The sequence below is a fragment of the Podarcis raffonei genome, chromosome 11, assembly GCF_027172205.1.
Source record: "Podarcis raffonei isolate rPodRaf1 chromosome 11, rPodRaf1.pri, whole genome shotgun sequence".
Classification (NCBI taxonomy): Eukaryota; Metazoa; Chordata; class Lepidosauria; order Squamata; family Lacertidae; genus Podarcis; species Podarcis raffonei.
Genome location: NC_070612.1, coordinates 31714901 through 31732494, shown reverse-complemented (window position 1 = coordinate 31732494; position 17594 = coordinate 31714901). Strand labels below are relative to the sequence as shown.

Here is a 17594-nt window from a genome sequence, read left to right as displayed (position 1 = left end):
TCAGCTTACGCTTTCAGTCTCTCGAGTAAATGCATCTTCTAATGCAATTTATGAAGAGGCTGCTCTTACTGCTGCTATTTAAGGCGTAGTAGTGGGAATCGTTTCTTTCGTTATCCTTTTCTTCATCAATCCTTAGCCAAAAGAGGAGCACCATTGCTGCTGGAAACTGCTCACTCATCAGAATACAACCCTGAAGGATTGTCTGCAGTAACAGCACTTTTACTGGCATGTTGGCAGAGAGCCGCCTTTCTATCAGGCAACTTGCTCTCCATTATGACACCACGGTAGCAGAAGAGGGGGTCATAGACATGTTCCACACTGGAGGCACTATGGCTCTATAGATGCTCTTTGAGAAGACGAGAGGGCTATCCTGCCTCAGATATGTACCTGAAGGTAACAGACAATCTGTTCCAGTAAGGGCTTGCTTTTCGGTTCAGCCTTGGCAGCTGCATGGGAAATCCCTCCACTTGGCCTGTCTCTTGAAAGCTACTCTCCTTAGATCATTCCATGCCAGGAGGTGGCTTCAATCAGCATGCAACCTGCCAGACACTTCCTCAGCCAGCAGTAGCAATACAAAAACTTGAGTAAATTTATATGGCTTAGGTAATCTTGCATTCGTTTTATGGTGGTTGTTGAATTCTTACCAAAATTAGGAAGCAAGGTTTTAGAGTCTTTACAGAATGGAAAATTTGGAAAACAAAAGAGGGGGAAGTTGTGTGTTAAGTCTGTGAGCAATGAATTCACGGTTATTTGGCTTCATAATGCAGGCGAGGGATAGCCAACATGGCACCCTCCAGATGTTTTTTGGACCACAACTCCCTTCATCCCTGACTATTGTCCATGCTAGCTGGAGCCGATGATGGTTGTAGTCCAAAACATCTGAAGGCCTAGCCATTCAACAATCAGCTTTACAGCATTTGTCTACTCATTCGTAAGTCCCACTAAGTTCAGTGTGACTTTCTCCCTGGAAAGTGAGTTGATTTTTAGCAGGTTTGCTGCTGTTATTTTACTGTTTTAATTGTTCTTTTATATGCTGTAACCTGCCCCCTGGGGCCTTCTGTTGACAGGTGGGGAAGAAACACAATAAAGAACAGCAATAAAAAGAAATAAACAATCGTTTTTTTGAGAATTCATTCTGATATATTTGTGGAGAGGTTATATGATGCCACACCAAATAACTGTTACCCACATTTGCCAGTGCATTTCCCCAGCACTTTCCTTAGTGCAAAAAGTCTGGAGCTTTTTTCTTCTTTTTGGGGGTTGTTTTTTTTTGGTGTGTGTACATATATATGAATGCCAAATTTACTAGAATTATGTGATCTGTATTTACCAGTAAGTAATCAAAGCTCTTCTGCAAAATACCAATGGTCTGGAAATGGCTCAAGAACATCAATAGTGTTGCATACCACCTCAGTCTGAGCAGTAGAAAATTATAGGGGTTCAAGGCACGCTTTTCCCAGGCCCTGTGTTTGCTTTGGAAAATATATGTTTATTTGCACATATATACAACCTGAGCTTACAATGAAAGGGAACCCAGCATTAACACCCCAAGAGGTCCTGGCTTCTCCCATAGCCACAGCAGCCTTGGACTTAAGCAGACCCTAAACATTGCTCTCAAAAGTTGCTCTCTGTCTGCTTACAAACTCTGTTGCATAACTCCTAACTACAGTCCTAAACTCTCTAACCTAAAACACGACATTGTCTTTTAAGCTAAGGGTGGACCTACACACAGGAAAAAACTGCTATAAATAAGTCAGAAATGAAATTGTTATAACGAAAGGGGGGGAAAACACTGGAAAATTGCTTAGAAATTTTATTTTGCTCTCCATTGCCATGTGGTGGTGTATGTTTATAACACATTCAAAACACAGGTTTGTGGTTTTTTTCTAATGTAGCTGAGTCCTATCTCTCAGTTGAAGGATGGAGCCCACTCATTTGCAAATGAGTTTTGCCCTTGATGCTCTGTATTGTCTTAATTAGCCATACTAATTTAGCTTTTGACACTTGCCGGTTTCCTAGGATTAAAGGTGTCTGATGCAGCATAATACACAAATGTCTTGATTAGATTTTAATACGTGGGAGTCTGGCACAGTTTTAACACACAAGCCTTAATTAAATTCTAACACTAGCTTGACTCAGAACTTAGGGTGTCTTGCACCCACAACTCATAACAATATATTAGACTTGCTAGTGATTATTTAAGTTTTTTCAGGAATTTATGCTTATGAAGGGATTTATAATGACAACATTAGTGCTTTAGTTATGAGAAAGGATTGAGCATTTAAGTTCTGTAGTGGAAAAAGAAGCACCTTAGCTGTAATAGATCCATCATTTGTATTGATTGCTTAAGATAACGGTTTTAAAATCTATTTCATTATACACAATAGGCCTTTTTAATATGGAGTGTTTAATTATAATTAGTGACTATGTATATAACAATATAATTCTGCATTAGGAGATCTATTTTTTAATTTATTATATGACTTGTATTTTAGCATCTTGAAAGGAAGATCTTCACTGATGTGAACTGGCCAGCTTAATATTTTATTAAATGTATTTATTGTTCTCCTCAGTACCATTTGGAGGCCTCCTCACGTTTTAGGCTTTCTTGTCTTTGGTGCTGTATGCACACACCCTCTAGAAATGAACAAAAAGAAGGTATTTCATAAACACTGAATGAATTGCAGATTCCTAATAAATTTGCTTCTAAAGTGCTACAGTGCGTTTTGCCCTTATAGACTAACATGGCTCCTGTTCTGAAATGTGCTTGCATACATCTGCAGCTAAGGTTGCTTCACAATGGCAGTTAGGGATATGAGGCCGTTCTGCCACTAGATGCCACTCTTAAGATGCTGAGAAAAATTCAGAGGCGGTGTATGGGCTGTTGACTGCAAAATGTTCAGAGCTTCTTTAGTGGAAAATCCCTTGGAATTGTTTGATGTAAGGGGTTGAATTGATCAAGCTTGATGCATTGAAGGACTAAATGTCTCCCATTTACTTCAAGGCATGCCAAACTGCTTCTGTCTCTAGAAGGGAAGACTGCTCCTGCTGGGTCTTGAAGGATTTGTAAGATTTTTTATTTTATTTTTTTGCTTCCCCGCAAGAAAATACACAGAATGGAAGAACAATTGAGTGATACATATTTTGGAAAGAACTGTAGAGAGGCTCGTTCAGACACATTCACTCAACGGAGAGTGGGGTTTTCCCAATGCTGCTGAAGGCAACAACAAATCAGAAAAGGGGACTTCAGGGAGGTATTCAGTGAGCTAAAGGAAGTAGTTAAGACAACAGGTTTATTGTTTAATGGCATGGAAAAAAGTTTACTTGGAACAAGGGAAGGAGGGGAATTATCAGTCAACAGCAAGTATGTTTAACCAAAAAAAAGTCGTAGCAATGGTCTTAACATGAAAATATACAAAAATTGGACTCACAAAATAGTGGCACAAATCAAAATTTCCCCAAAAAGGAGATAATGGTAATTCAAACCTCAGGAGGAAGTTCATTTAAGGTCCACATAATTTGTTTACATAAACCTCCTGTTCTATTCTGCTACTTGCAAATTTAACCATCTTGGAAGGGATTTCACAATAAGGAGCGAAAGGGGATCCCAAGGCTAAACAATGCAGATGTGTTAGGAAAACCAAGGGCCCCATCCATAACCCTTTGGCACCTCACTTTGAATCTCACTCAGCTAGAGTGAGTAGAGCTTTTTCTTCTTTCATGAAGAATGCAGAGCAAGCCCCTGGCAGTGCAATCCTGTTTATACAGTTAAACAGAAGGAAAAACCACTATGTTCAATGGGGCTTAGTCCCTGATAAGTGTTCACAGGACTGCAGTATGAGGCTGCTTCTAGCACTTGCCTGTGTCTCTTGGGCTTCCAAACAACGGAATCTATCCACTTCATTGCAGTTGCAGAAACCAGCATTTGGAATCAGGAAGCAAATACACCACGATCTACAACTGCTCGTTTAATGCCCATTTGTTCAGCTGCTCTTCCTCACAATTCAAGCCCATTTTGAGTTGTGTTGTTTTTTATCTATGAAGTCCTAAATTATCTGAGGCCTGAATATTTTATGGACCATCTTATTCTGTATGAACCTATCCACTCACTTAGATTGTCCTCAGAGAGACTGTTGCATATTCCCCAGGCATTCTAATGTACAGTGCGTATCACACAACGCAGGGCCTTTCTCAGTTGTGGCACCTAGACTATAGAACACCCGCTCAAGGACTCACATGCCCCCTCACCAGTCAGCTTTAGAGCACAAGTTTAAAAATCAAAACCTGCTATTTTAGATATTATTTGGGATAATTACTAATTACATTTTGCTTTATTGTTGCTGCAGGATTGTTTCACATGAGCTTTTTTCATTCTTGCTAAGGCACCCTGCAGATCCTCATGAATGCGAAGATTGGATATAACCATTTGAAATAAATAGCTTTACCTCCTCCATCCTCACTCCTGGTGTTTCTGGGTGTGTGCATTTCATTTATACTGGACATACTTCTTGTACTCATCGGCTTACAACTTCCATCATCTAACTTCCATTAGATAAAACGAGTCACATATCAAAGTGCTCGCTGTTGACTATCTGTGGTATTAGGTTACATCTTAAATGGATGGGAGCACTTTATATACATAATTTGCAAATAAAAGTCCGGCGTGCATATAAGCTATTAGGCCACTTACATGGCTGCTGGCCAGGAAAAAAAAAGGAAAAACCCACTCTGCACACACTACAGTAGTTTGAAGCATCGTCGTTAATTGCTTTCTTTCCAGTGTTCGGTCTCCCACCTGCCCATTTGTTGTCAGGGATTATGAAGCCAAACCCAAAGCACGTACTCTGCACTCTCAAGTCCACATAGAATATGGTACAGGACAGAGCAGTAGTGGGAGAGGAGGGTCATCACAGAAAGTGTCTCCTGACTAGGCCAACTTTCAACATACCCTTGCAAAGCTGAGAAACACAACTGGGCTGTTATCTTAAGCTATCTTAAGGAGGCAAGTCTGAAGAGGGGTCAACGTGTTTTTGACTGGCCTTATCCCTGGTCTTGCACCATACCTCTAAAACACAGCATAGGCCAGGAGCAATTCTCTGCTCCTTTCCCCAGCTCCAGAATTAAGCTGGAGAGAGATGTGGATCTTTGGTGTAAGAACAAGCTCCAGCTGCTCTCCAGCTTTGAGCTGAAAATGGGAGCAAGGCTGCTCCCTACAATTACTTATCCTGTGCACAAAAGCTAACCACTGATTTCTGTCATCTCTGTGGGAAAACTGCTGTTGCACTCAGGTCCTGCTTGCTGGCTTTGCAGAGGCACCCACTTGGTCACTATGAGAAAAGGGTGTTGATGGGCCTTTGGTCTGATCTATTGGGACTCTTCTGTGAATGTAAACTGACTGCTGTGTTCTGTTCAGGCAAGAGAAAGAACTGGCTGGCAGCAGAGCGTGTGTGAAAAAGAGTGGGCAAGAATAAGAGAGATTCCCTGTTGTTGTTTTTAAAAAGAAAAGGCAGGGGTCTCCACTTGTTAAGCTGAAAAGCTAATGCTACACTTCAAGCAAAACCCTCTTTTGCCCAACAGAGATCACCTAGAGTCTGCCAATGAGAGCATTTGTGTACCTTTGCATTACTTCCTGCCAGCTGAGTCAAGTTCACACTTTTTACTGGGTGGAAAATAAATGTTGCCTCAAGGAAGCCAAAGTAGGGCCTTTGAAGCCAAAGTAAATGTTTAAAAATGATCCAGTTGCTTGACCTTAATATAAAAATGGTTTTACACCTAATAAATAGCTCCTCTGCTATTAATTTTTATGTAGCCCCCATCCCTACATGTAAGATTATAAAACAAAGGGATTTAAAAGGACAGAATGGAACGAAAACGACAACATATTTATTTTATTTTTCTGTCTAACTCCTCCTAACACTCATCAAAATTCCTGATTTGTAGGCCAGGTGTATAAATATGAACAAGAGGTTGGAGCTGGAAGTCTGCCAGTCTAGTTTCCAACCTAGTACTATGACCTCAAGTTTTTTTAAAAAAACAACTGTATCTAGCAATTTTTGGGATTTGTATGTGGGTACTGATTGAAACTCAATCGAAACAACACTGAGTTGAGCCTAAGAAGCTCATGTGTCCTATTTTATAGAGGACAGTCCTCTATTTGAAAGGCAAGTCCAGTATGAATACAATAAACCATGAAAAAGAAGAGCAGGGGTCTTGAAATTGGCCACCAGCAGCACCTGCAGAGCAGACAGAATGCACACAGGTCCTTGGTCAACCTGCCTGATTATGACAATATGTAACATATTTCAATTGCAATTATAGTAAACATCTTCTAAATTTGCATCTGTACACATAAATTGGTTCCTGCAAGTTTTATGCAAATTGCAGTCTTCTTTTCCGCTACTCTTTGATGATGCATATCCTTTTCTTTTCATGGGGGATGGAGCAGGGCTGGTGTGTAATTGGCTAGCCTAGATTAGCTACGTGATAACAGAAAGCTTTACAGTACTGGGCTGTTAAATAAAAAGCTGTGTTCAGTTTGAACTCTGTACATGACCCAAGCCTATGTAATTTGTTTGGTTCTCAGCAGTGAAAGTATCGCTGTGGTGGAGAGGGAAAGCCCTTGTGCCTTGAGCCAATGATAATCCCCTCCCAGACACATGCCATTCATAAGCAACAGTCTGCACCTTGCCCCAATTAAATCCAGAATCCAGTACCGCTTCTACATGCAAGCTAAACCCTTAATTCAGCCAATAATCTCCCATTAGTAATAAATGAGTATCAACCAGCAAGCACACACCTAATTAAATTAAGCACCCTTTCACACTTCTTGAGAAGCCCAAGCCTGTCCCTTTCTCAGCAAGAATGAGGGCACATTGCTAATAGACTGTGTTAATTAGGTCAAGAGTATTCCTTTTTCTGCATTTCCGAGAACTTCCATGTTCACCCCTTTCAGCAAAGGCAAGAACATCTTGCTAAAAATAGACCAGATGAGAAGAGATGTCACTATTGCTGGGCTTTCACCCTGTGGCATGACAGTTAATTAACTCAGGATATCCCAGGAACTCTCCATGTGCTTTTTGTTATGAACACTCAGGTATGAGCCCAGACTCCTTGTGGAAAAGCACCTCTAGCAGTGAGACACACTTTCCCTATAACCACATGCACAGGGCATCACCACTTCATTCAGGCTTCTGCCTGGGAGGTTGCTCCACGCCACTCAGGTTCAGTTTTATGGAATACTTTACTCCACCCCCAGAACCCACCAGGGCCACCAACAGGGGACAAGTGCAAAATAGTGCCTTGAAAAGGGAGGACAGACATAACATTAATGAAAAGAGTGCTCCCATTTCAACCTAGGACTTCGTTTTCCATAGAAGAGCTGCGCTCATGGTCCTTTCGTGTATAAACCCTACCACTACCTTGCTTAATATCTGACTAGCTGAACTAAAAAAATTGTTCACTGTTTTCTACATTTTGCTTGGTCAGAAGGCATTTGAGGATTTTTCAAAATAAGAGTGGCAGTTTGTCCCTCTCTCTCTCTGCTTAGCTTATTTGCTAGGCTTCTCTCTGAAAACAAATTTGTTGGCAAACAGAGGACTGGCCAGGAGATGATGCCGTAATTCCTGCTGTGAAATAAGTGGCAGTGATTCCTTCCTGCCCATCTATGTTTCACTGAGCCCCCAAAACACAGAAGGAAGAGTTACCGTGCAGCAAGAACCTAATCATGTGATTTTGCTGATCTCAATCGTCGGCGTGTCCTGTCATCTGGGCAGTGTGTCATAGAGGAGATCCAGCCTCCCCTAGTAATGTGCACCTGACTTTTTGAGGGTTTTCCTTCAATTAAAATCAGGTGGTAACAATGACCAGGGATGGTTATCATTGCTTCTTTCTGGTACAAAGTTTTATCGATGATTCTAGTGCAGTGCATGATTAGTTGTGTACTTATTGATATGCTTTCTTATGCACTCTTTACCATAAGGACCCAGGGTGGGTTACAACAACAGAAGATACAATTATAAAGATACAAATAAAACAATCACAATGCTTAAAAAATTGTTCCAAATGGAAGAGAGCTCCAATTTATACAGCTGCAACCTCAGTTCCTGAATGCTCACATATAAGCGATATGCCTTTGGAACCTTCAAACAGTGCAATTGTAGCGCACCAAACTCTCACGCTTTGGGTATTTCTCCCTTGAAGTGCAACTTTCGCCTCACTTCTTGTCACCTGGAACTATCCCAAATGCACCCTCTTATCAGTACTGTTACATACCGGTATGTAAAAACAACAACTACATTTGGGAGCACTTGCAAGTTATTAAAAATTAGGCCATGTTTTCCTTTGCCTCTTATCCCATTTAGTACCAGCACTTTGATTACAGCCATATTGCCCCAAAGCTGCACCTGCTACAACTTGGTACGCTTAATGCCTGGCCCAGTTCATATATACCAACTTACTCCAGCTCACCTTCTTTCCCTTTTCATTGCCTTTCTATTTTAACATCTTGCTTCCCTCTTCATCTTCTTCTATGTTGTTCCTCAGCTTCCTGCTTTTGTGTTTAAAAACAGAAGACTGACTTTTCAATAACCTCTGCAGAAGCCCAAGACAAACGACATTATCTAATGATTAGAATAGCTTCTTTTCTTCCAGTTTTGTACCACCAAAATGCATAACATGTGCTTTTCAAAACTTTACCATTTTCTTATTTTAGCTCCATTTCCCCCTCATTTTCTTTCAGCGTTTACTGTTAGGTTATAATGAAAAATCTTAAATAAATTACTCACGAGGAGTGTGCTGTCAAGAAAATGTTGAAATATTATTGGTGGCTACCCCACAATGATGAAATCTTTGGCTCTGGAGGTCTGCCAAAAGTTGAGCAGGAGTATTTTCTAGGAACTATGGTTGCAATAATCACCATACTTTTAAGACACACACCCTGCACAAACAATATTGAGAACAGTAATTTGTTAAGGCTACTGGGAATCATAGCTCTGTGGGGGTGAATTACACATCCCATGATTCTTGCGGGGGGGGGGCGACGACTGTGCTTTAAATCCATGGTTTGTATGCAGCCTAAGCAACCTTTCTGTCTGGACTAGAATTTGGTCACTGGAGCTGAAGCTGTTAGTATTTTACTGACTATATTGTATATACTTGGTATCTTAACTGCTTTTTATAATGTTTCTTCTCTTCAGTTTGCAAGATAGTGTGGGGTACAAATATACACACACATCAGAATTTATATTATCTTTTTCTGCTCTTCTGAGAAAATTGAGAGTTGGCAAACCATCATTTACAGGTTACATTGTTCCATTGTTACTGCCAAGTAGGAATAACAGAGTAACCTACCTGGTCTAACTATACAAGTAGTGAATTTGGCAATAAACTAATTAAAAGTACACAAAGAATCGAACTTGTAAATGCTTTCTTCCTGCAAATATTGGGTTGTTTCTGAAGTATTTCAACTGTTAGTTTAAAAGGATTATTCATAAGTCATTTTTACTGATGTAAATAACCCTTTAGATGTGTTTTGTGGATATTTATATATTCATAAAATTGCATGTGTTTCTGTTGTTTAAAAAATAAACAATATCTCTAGCTCACTGCAACCACAATTTTAAAATAGGATGCCTACACTCTTAGGTACTCCCAGATTACAATATCCACATATTTTACTTTGTACCTTGCCCCATCCAATACCAGTCATGGGTTTGTTGCTGATTAATAGCTGGGTTTATGTACTTTAAAATATTCAGAATGGTTTAATCTTTCCACTGCACAAGGTGGGGGAAGATGTATTCCACAGAGGTGTATGTATTATAGCTGGAACACTGTATATTTCTCATCTGGAAAAACCTTGTCTTGGTAAGGTCCCTACTTTTTCTGTTTCAAAATGCTTCTTGTTTATCTTATCATTTTCTATTGTTAGAAGTTAAGCTAGGATGCTTGTCGATATTGAGCAGACACTGAAAACAGGTCTATCAGCTGCAGAGGCAGATGACAACTTGAACATTAAAGTTTGCTTCTCAAAACAAGGGCAGGCAGGGAACACTGTCAGTTGAGAGAACCTCTGGAGTTATGTTGGAGAGAAATCATTTAAGTAGCCCTCTGTGCAGCTACCCATTTGCCATATGCACTGCAAAAGGCAATGTGGTTTCAAAGGCAAAATGCCATCCTTTCAGCAAGGCAACCTGGGTGTCTGCAGTAATGAACGAAACAGGGGGAAATGTTTGCACAGCATGGAATAGCATCCTTATGTTTCCTTCCAGTCCGTGACATTCCTCTTTTCTTTTTTTTCTTATTTTAGTTTTGTGTTAAAAGATAAAATCTTGAAAAGAGATACAAATTAGCTTTGCTAAAGAAACTTTTCTGGGAGGGAGGAAAATGAAAAAGCCATAGAAGAAATGTTTTCTTTGTCTCAATTCTTGCTTCGCAGCCATGACTGACTAGTTGAATTGTGACCTAACATGAATAAAAAAGCACTCAAACGGCTTGAATCACTAGTATAAAGTTATAGTTTTCCGAAAATGGGTTTTGTTGGTTGTTGCCAGTGATGAAGATACACCATTGAACGGCTGACTTATTGTTAGATCGTCTGACAAGCTAGAACCTTTTGCATCAGAATGGAAAAAGAATTAAATAGTAATCCTAAAATATGTAAGCAGCAGTTCTACGTTTTCACTGATGGCTATAAGCAAACTAGAACTTCTTAATCTGAAAACACTGGCATTAGGCCACTGGTTAAATTCCTCATACTTAAGGAAAATCCCAGGTGACTGTCTGAACTCTATTGAACCAGGAGAAGGGTAGTGGAACTGTGCCAAACATCTTGCCCTCATAAATGGAACATATAAAACTGTATCATTTTCTTGAGAAATAGCACTCCTTTAAAAGTGAAAAATATTGGCAAAATAGAAGGCTGTGCATACTCTAGACTAAAACAAAAAACAAATCCAAAATTTGCATGAAACCAAATTGTGTTATTCCCACAGATAATACAAATCGTTTATTTGTATGCTTTGTGTAATTTATTTTGTTTTTAGATGCGAGAGGAGGGAACTGTACAAAACACTTCATTGTGTAGCTTGCAATCCTGTTCTCTTTGGTTGAGACATCAAAAGTTAATGCTGGGACATATGCTTTGCATGCAGAAGGTCCCAGCTTCTCCATTATTTTTTTTAAAAAAGTTGTTTTAACAGGCACCATGAGAAGACCTCTCTTTTTCTGATAATGCTGGGCTACATGGACTAAGGCAAAGTTCAGATGCAGTATCCCTAGCTTCATCAACCATTTATCTGAACTGGTTTAAGTCAGCTGGTCATGTTCATATCCTCTAAAATAGCCCTCCCCAGCTTGGTGCCCTCTAGATGTCTGGGACTCCAACTCCCATTGGGCTGAGTCAAAAAGTCCAAGGGTCACTTGAGTTCACAACATCTGGAGGGAGCCAGGTTGGGAAACACAGCTCCTATTATTCTTGCACAGAACAGTTGTTTTCCCCCAAACACACCACAAGCAGGTAGCCAAGAACAAACCCTGGCTTCTACTGCTGGTTTGTTTGGTTAAAACAGACCAGAAGCCTGGGTTCACATCGGTCAGTGCAGTCCGGGGTGGGCACACCTCTGAGGGAGGGCAAGGCATGGAGGGCACCCTGCCTTCCACCACAGTTCAGGGTAGGAGAGGGGTAGGGAAGCTGCTGCCCACTATCCTCCTGCTCTCCGCCACCAGGTCAGACCTGACCCAGGAAGCAGAGCTGCACCAGGCACAAGCATCGCAGTCAAGGCGCAGCGCCAGGCTCTGTTGAAGGAGCCTGCTGTGGGGGCACCTGTTTGTGCCCCCTCTCAAAACTGTGCTTGGGGCCATGGCCCCCACAGCACACACCCCCACGCTACACCTCTGGTTCACATGCCAGTCTGTGGCTTGTTCCCTGGCATCAGGAGCAGGGGAGAAGTGAAGCACAAACATGTGAACAGCACACACAAACTTCCTGTTCATTGACAATAAATTGAAGTTTATGGTTTAAAGTCACATGCAAACTGGGCCAGAGTAATACTTCTCACTGTGGTGGTTATAATTATTCATGGGGAATCCACTTAATAATAGTGGAGACTTACCTAGGTAGCGTAAGGTGTAGTCTTTATTCATGAACCAAAGACTAGTACAAGCCGAAGTTAACATAAAACCCACTAAACTACCTTAAGTGGAAGCAAAACCATTTTTTTAATATTATGAAGAGAGCTGCTGCCATATATTACCAGTTAGTGAACTTTGGAGTCTTTACTTTTAACTTCAACAATGCAACACTGGAATTTTTAGTCATTTTTATATTCCTTATTCTTTTAAACAACACCCACTCAATGCAATAACAAATACAGATTGTGTGTAGTCTGTCCAGGACAGTGGGAGGGAAACTAAGAGGTATATCTGTGCTATGATGCATCTCAGCAACGTGACTGACATTAATAGAGCAGTGACTGATTTAAATGGAAGTGAAATTAATATCTGGACGTTTTTTGCTAATTGATTTCATATATTAACTGTTAATTAACCTCTTGAATGGATAAGCCAGATAAACATATGTAACATGAAGACTATTATTGGGCATTTAGCAGAGTCCTAATTGAAGCTACTTGGTATTAAACAGGTTCTCAATGTAGCTGTACTTTTTACGAAGCCTACTCTGAGGAGAAAGACAGCACAAAGAGAAGGCAGGGGGAAAGTGACACAAAACACTGAGGGCCATTTTAAAGCCAAGACAGCTTAATTTAGGGTCAACATTTAACATTACATTTTTCCTACATGGAAAATGCTTCACTGTAGAAATAACATGAAACAAACTAGGTGGGAAACCAGCAGCCATGTTTCCTGTTTCACATATAATGACAGGCCGGTGGTGAAGTTTAATTGTAGTATCAGAGAGTTACAAAGGTGAAACTGTCCTCGTGGCAATCCACCCCCCAGTCCTGTCCCAACAGCCTGGCTCACTTCTGGTATTGGAACAAATCTGAGGGCTAAAGTGTTTAGGTGACAGACCGTGAAAAGGTAATAAAAAGGAAGTGCTCATACTGCACAGCACCTCTGAGGTAAAAAATCACACACCCTTCCTCAGGGAAGACGCATAAACCAACAATTGTGACTGCCACATCATACCCAGTTTGGTCCCAAGTCAAATGTGTGCATTGCTACATGTATATGACTGTGTGTACAGACTACATGAGAACTCACAGCCAGTTCTAGATGCTCCTGTGTATGAAGCCTATAAACACCATGTCTCATCCTAACACACGAAGAGCGCAGCAGCAGTTTCATGCTGATTCTTCACGGAAAGTGTTTTCTGTAATGTGTGAAGCAATCTGTGTGTTGGTAACTTATAAATGTCGCTAATGGCTCTAAGCCAAGGCAAAACAGCAGAAAGGGAACCATTTCCTACAAAATTATTCCTTTTCATAGAAGCAGCTGAAAGCAACAGAAGCTAAGGTAGGTAGAAACTTTAAATTCCTTTGACAATCACCAGTGTTGTCTTTTTGTGGATATACTTTGTGAATTACTTCAGAAATAAGTTACCCCAAAACAGTTACTGTATCAAATTTGGGAAAAGAGAACAGACATTTCTTTCCTGCCAAGACCATGTATCATACTTGTTGCAATTAGAATTGCTTCCTAAGACTTGGTTATAATTAACACATGGATGTTAATGAACCGTAGCCTCTGCTTAGGCTTCTTGTAGTGATGTTGATATCATCCTCAGTTTCCTGTCTGAGCTGAGCTACAGGACTGGTGGGACATCTTTATGCTTTGCCACTACCCATGCTCCTGTTCAGAATCTGAAACAGAAATAATGAAAAGCAGAATCAAAAGTTGGGAACTGGAACAGGATGGATATATCAGCATGCACTAGACTTGCTTAAATTAGGTCACTCCTGATTTTGATTTGTTGTTATTATTATTATTATTATTATTATTATTATTATTATTATTGGTGACCTCTACTTATTGGCAGTGTTTCAATATACTGCTTCACTGCTGAGAAAAAGAGCTTGGGTATAAGTAGCAGGGGTGCCAACTTGAATAAAATATTAGGGGAGGCAAGTAAGCCCCACCCCACATAATCAAATGCCCAAAATGCCAGTTGTTGTTACAGGGGGATGGGATTCCACAGAAGCAGCACAACTAAAGAGAAGGCCCCACAGTGGTACCTTGGGTTACAGATGCTTCAGGTTACACATGCTTCAGGTTACAGACTCCACTAACCCAGAAATAGTACCCCAGGTTAAGAACTTTGCTTCAGGATGAGAACAGAAATCGTGCAGTAGCGGCGCAGCGGCAGCAGGAGGCCTCATTAGCTAAAGTGGTACCTCAGGTTAAGAACAGTTTCAGGTTAAGAATGGACCTCCAGAACGAATTAAGTTCTTAAACCAAGGTACCACTGTATATTTAATGCGTTTTACAGTTAAGGAATGTCTACAAAACCAATTGTACAAGTCATATAAGCAAAGGAAAAGCAAATGACACTCTGGGCACCATTTTTACATGAAAAGGAGCATTGGTTTCTAACCCCCATTAAACCCAGCCAACATGGCAAATGACCACATATGATAGTGGCTGAAGACCTGCAATTTCTGGATAACCATATGTTCCCCATATGTTTTACGTGTGTGTGTGTGTGTGTGTGTGTGTGTGTGTGTGTGTTCATTCTCGTACAAAGTATCAGGGTGGTGTACAACAAAAGTTACAGAAGAAGAAAAATACCATTTTTTAAAAAATGGCGATAAAATATGCATAGGGAAAAAAAGATGAAGTGTCCTAAGCCAGAATGCCAATCACCATCACAGACATCTTAGCTGGTAGATGTGAAGTACTTGTACTATAATAATCTGCAATTGCTAACTTCAGAAATAAAAAGGATGCACAAGTTTAAGGTTTAAGGTGATGATGAAGATATTAACAAACAAAAACAGTGTTATATTTTAAGCATTGATAAGCAGATCCGGAAGAGTATTTAACAAATTGGGGAAGAGTAATGGCTTTTAAATATGCAATTTTAAGTAAGATTTTTTACCTCTTTAGTCAACACTTGTAGTCTGCTCAGAATTGGCTTTTGCATAACTCAGAGGCAGATTGAGACCCACCATTGGGCCTACGATACTCAGCCATGAAATAATATAGTTTGTATTCCTACAAAGCAAAAAGAAAATAGCTTTTTTTACACTCTAGCTGTCTTTAAAAGCTTGGATATCATTTTAAATGGCTACCAAATTTTATAAAATTGATACAACATTGCACACATCATTACTATGGAGGAGGGGGAAATCCCCAAATGCCCTAAATGGAAGCTCTGACATTCCAAGTTTTGTGTAACAATCTGAAACCGCCAACTATAAGGTCGTAAAAAATCCAGAAACAATGACTTTCTTTATAAACAAAGCATATTTATACATAATAAAAGCTACAACCAAAGAAATGAAACAAAGAACAACACAATGAACTGTCAACGAAACATCTCAACAGATCTAAAAAACATACTCCCAAATCAAATCTGCTAAAGCTCTGAAGCTAGGTCTAGCATAAAGCCTGTTTAAACAATAATATTTTACACGATCTTCTGAAGACCTGCAAGGTTGGGTTCAGTTGGTACAGCATTGCAAAATATTAGCATATTCTAAGAAGAGTCCCTCTAAATCACTGAAGTAAATAGGGAAAGGGTATCTCGAGTTCCAAATCATGGAAACTAGAAGATCAGACCTTGCTTGTAATCTTGTCTCCCATTACACATTTATCTTTGAAACCATGCAGTCGAACAATTCTTTTGAAGAAGAAAAAATGAAAACACAAATTCTCAGAATTCCCTGGGTCATACATGAGTAGCCAGAGGCCATAAGAAGCCCCTGGAGATTATATTTTCCACTCAAGTCTTTTAATCATAGAAATTCCAGAGGAGCCTAGTCCACACATTAATAACAAAGAAGACCAAGTAAATATTATGAACATGAAATTTGAAAAACACCTCCTAAAATGTCCAAGGACTATCAGCAACACCCCCAGGTTTATTACAGTATAAGATAAAGAACAAGTTTAAAGAATTGTGCCTTATTTCTAACCTGAGTTTGTCTGGCTACAACAGTACACTTTTACTTGGTTATTTAGGGTGAATATGAGAACCTAATAAACCTCACACTGATACTACTTGCCTGCTCTGTTTATACGAACTGGATAACACCGCAGACATAAATTCATTTGTCCGGCAAGGATGAAGAACAAAGAAAGGCTGTCCAAGCAATGGATGCTCCTGAAAAAGATCAGCCATGTTTATATTATTTATATAGCACTTTCAGTATCCAAAGTAGTTTACAATCATGATTGCATTTATAATGTTAAGTTCTTAGGGTTCTCATTTTACAGATGAGGAATGGAAGGTTAAGCGATAGCAACTTGCCAAACACCAATAAATCTAAATCTAAGACTTTAGACTAGGACTTCTAAATCCAAGACCAATATTCTTTCTGATAGATTACACTAATTTATTTATGTGTCATATTCACTTCCCTACAGAAATATTAATAAATGAAATGCCCAAGGCAATTAACATTCTTTATTTTAAAAAATAAACATTTTAAACTTAACAACAAAACACAGACAAGTTAGAACACAAAGGTCCAGTAGATAAAAGCATCAAAAGTGAGAAATCCAGGCATAATCAGACTCCAGCCAGGTTGAAAGTCTGCTGAAACAAAAACATCTTCAAAGAGCACTGGAATAGCATCATGGTGATTATGGTAAGCTATATCTTCCAGGGCAAAGAGTTCCACAATAACAGAGAAGGCACTTTTACACATTCTTGCCAATGGCACTTTGGATGTATCTCACCAGTTGATCTCACTGAGCAGACAGGAATGTATGGAAGGAGACAGTCCTTTGAGTATCCTCATTAGACTTTGAACAGTGATCAAAGTGACCTATGTTAAAACTAAATTTATATAATCAAGCTATATTCCAACACAATTTAGCATATTGACAAAGGAAGAGAGATACCAATTATATAAAGCAATGAATGATGTAAACATTTTTAAAGAAGCACAATAAGCTTTATTAATTTATTACTAAAAATGAATTTACACAGTATCAAGCTATCTAAGACCTCTACTGGGTTCTCTGGGTATGCAGGTTCTCTGCCATTTGTTAATATTTTAGCAGTTCCCAAGTCTAGTATGTACATGCAGAAAGCAGTTTTAGGCCTCAGGGATTCAGTGTGCCAACGAATTATAACTATGTGCAATCACAGTAGTGAATCATCTGGATATTAGGCCAGATGATTAAATAGATAGTCTATATTAAAAATAGTGAATACACTTTGAGAACACCCTGAAGATATTTAAGAACACCACCTCATGTTAGAGTATCACTTTATAAAGACTATACAAGAGAAAATAAGCTATTGGGGAAAACACAAATTAAAGGGATTAAAATAAGGGATTAGAATTGCTGGATAAATAAAAACATGTAATCCTTAAAGAACTTATTCTCTTGAAGGTATGGAGAGGGAATTATAGAGGTACCACAAATTCCATGTTTATTTCCGTAATTTGGTCTGTTCCACGCTG

The 17594-nt window shown here is 39.5% G+C and overlaps 1 protein-coding gene across 1 annotated transcript in view; it reads right to left on the bottom strand.

Annotated features, from left to right (window-relative positions):
- Positions 1-15059: 15059 nt before the first annotated feature.
- Positions 15060-17594, bottom strand: part of ATG10 (autophagy related 10) — a 91454-nt gene continuing 88919 nt past the window's right edge. The window contains exons 6-7 of the mRNA XM_053407816.1: positions 16185-16282; positions 15060-15171 (exon numbers count right to left, since the gene is read on the bottom strand). Coding sequence (XP_053263791.1) covers positions 15060-15171; positions 16185-16282 — 210 coding nt within the window. The remainder of the gene's footprint in view (positions 15172-16184; positions 16283-17594) is intronic.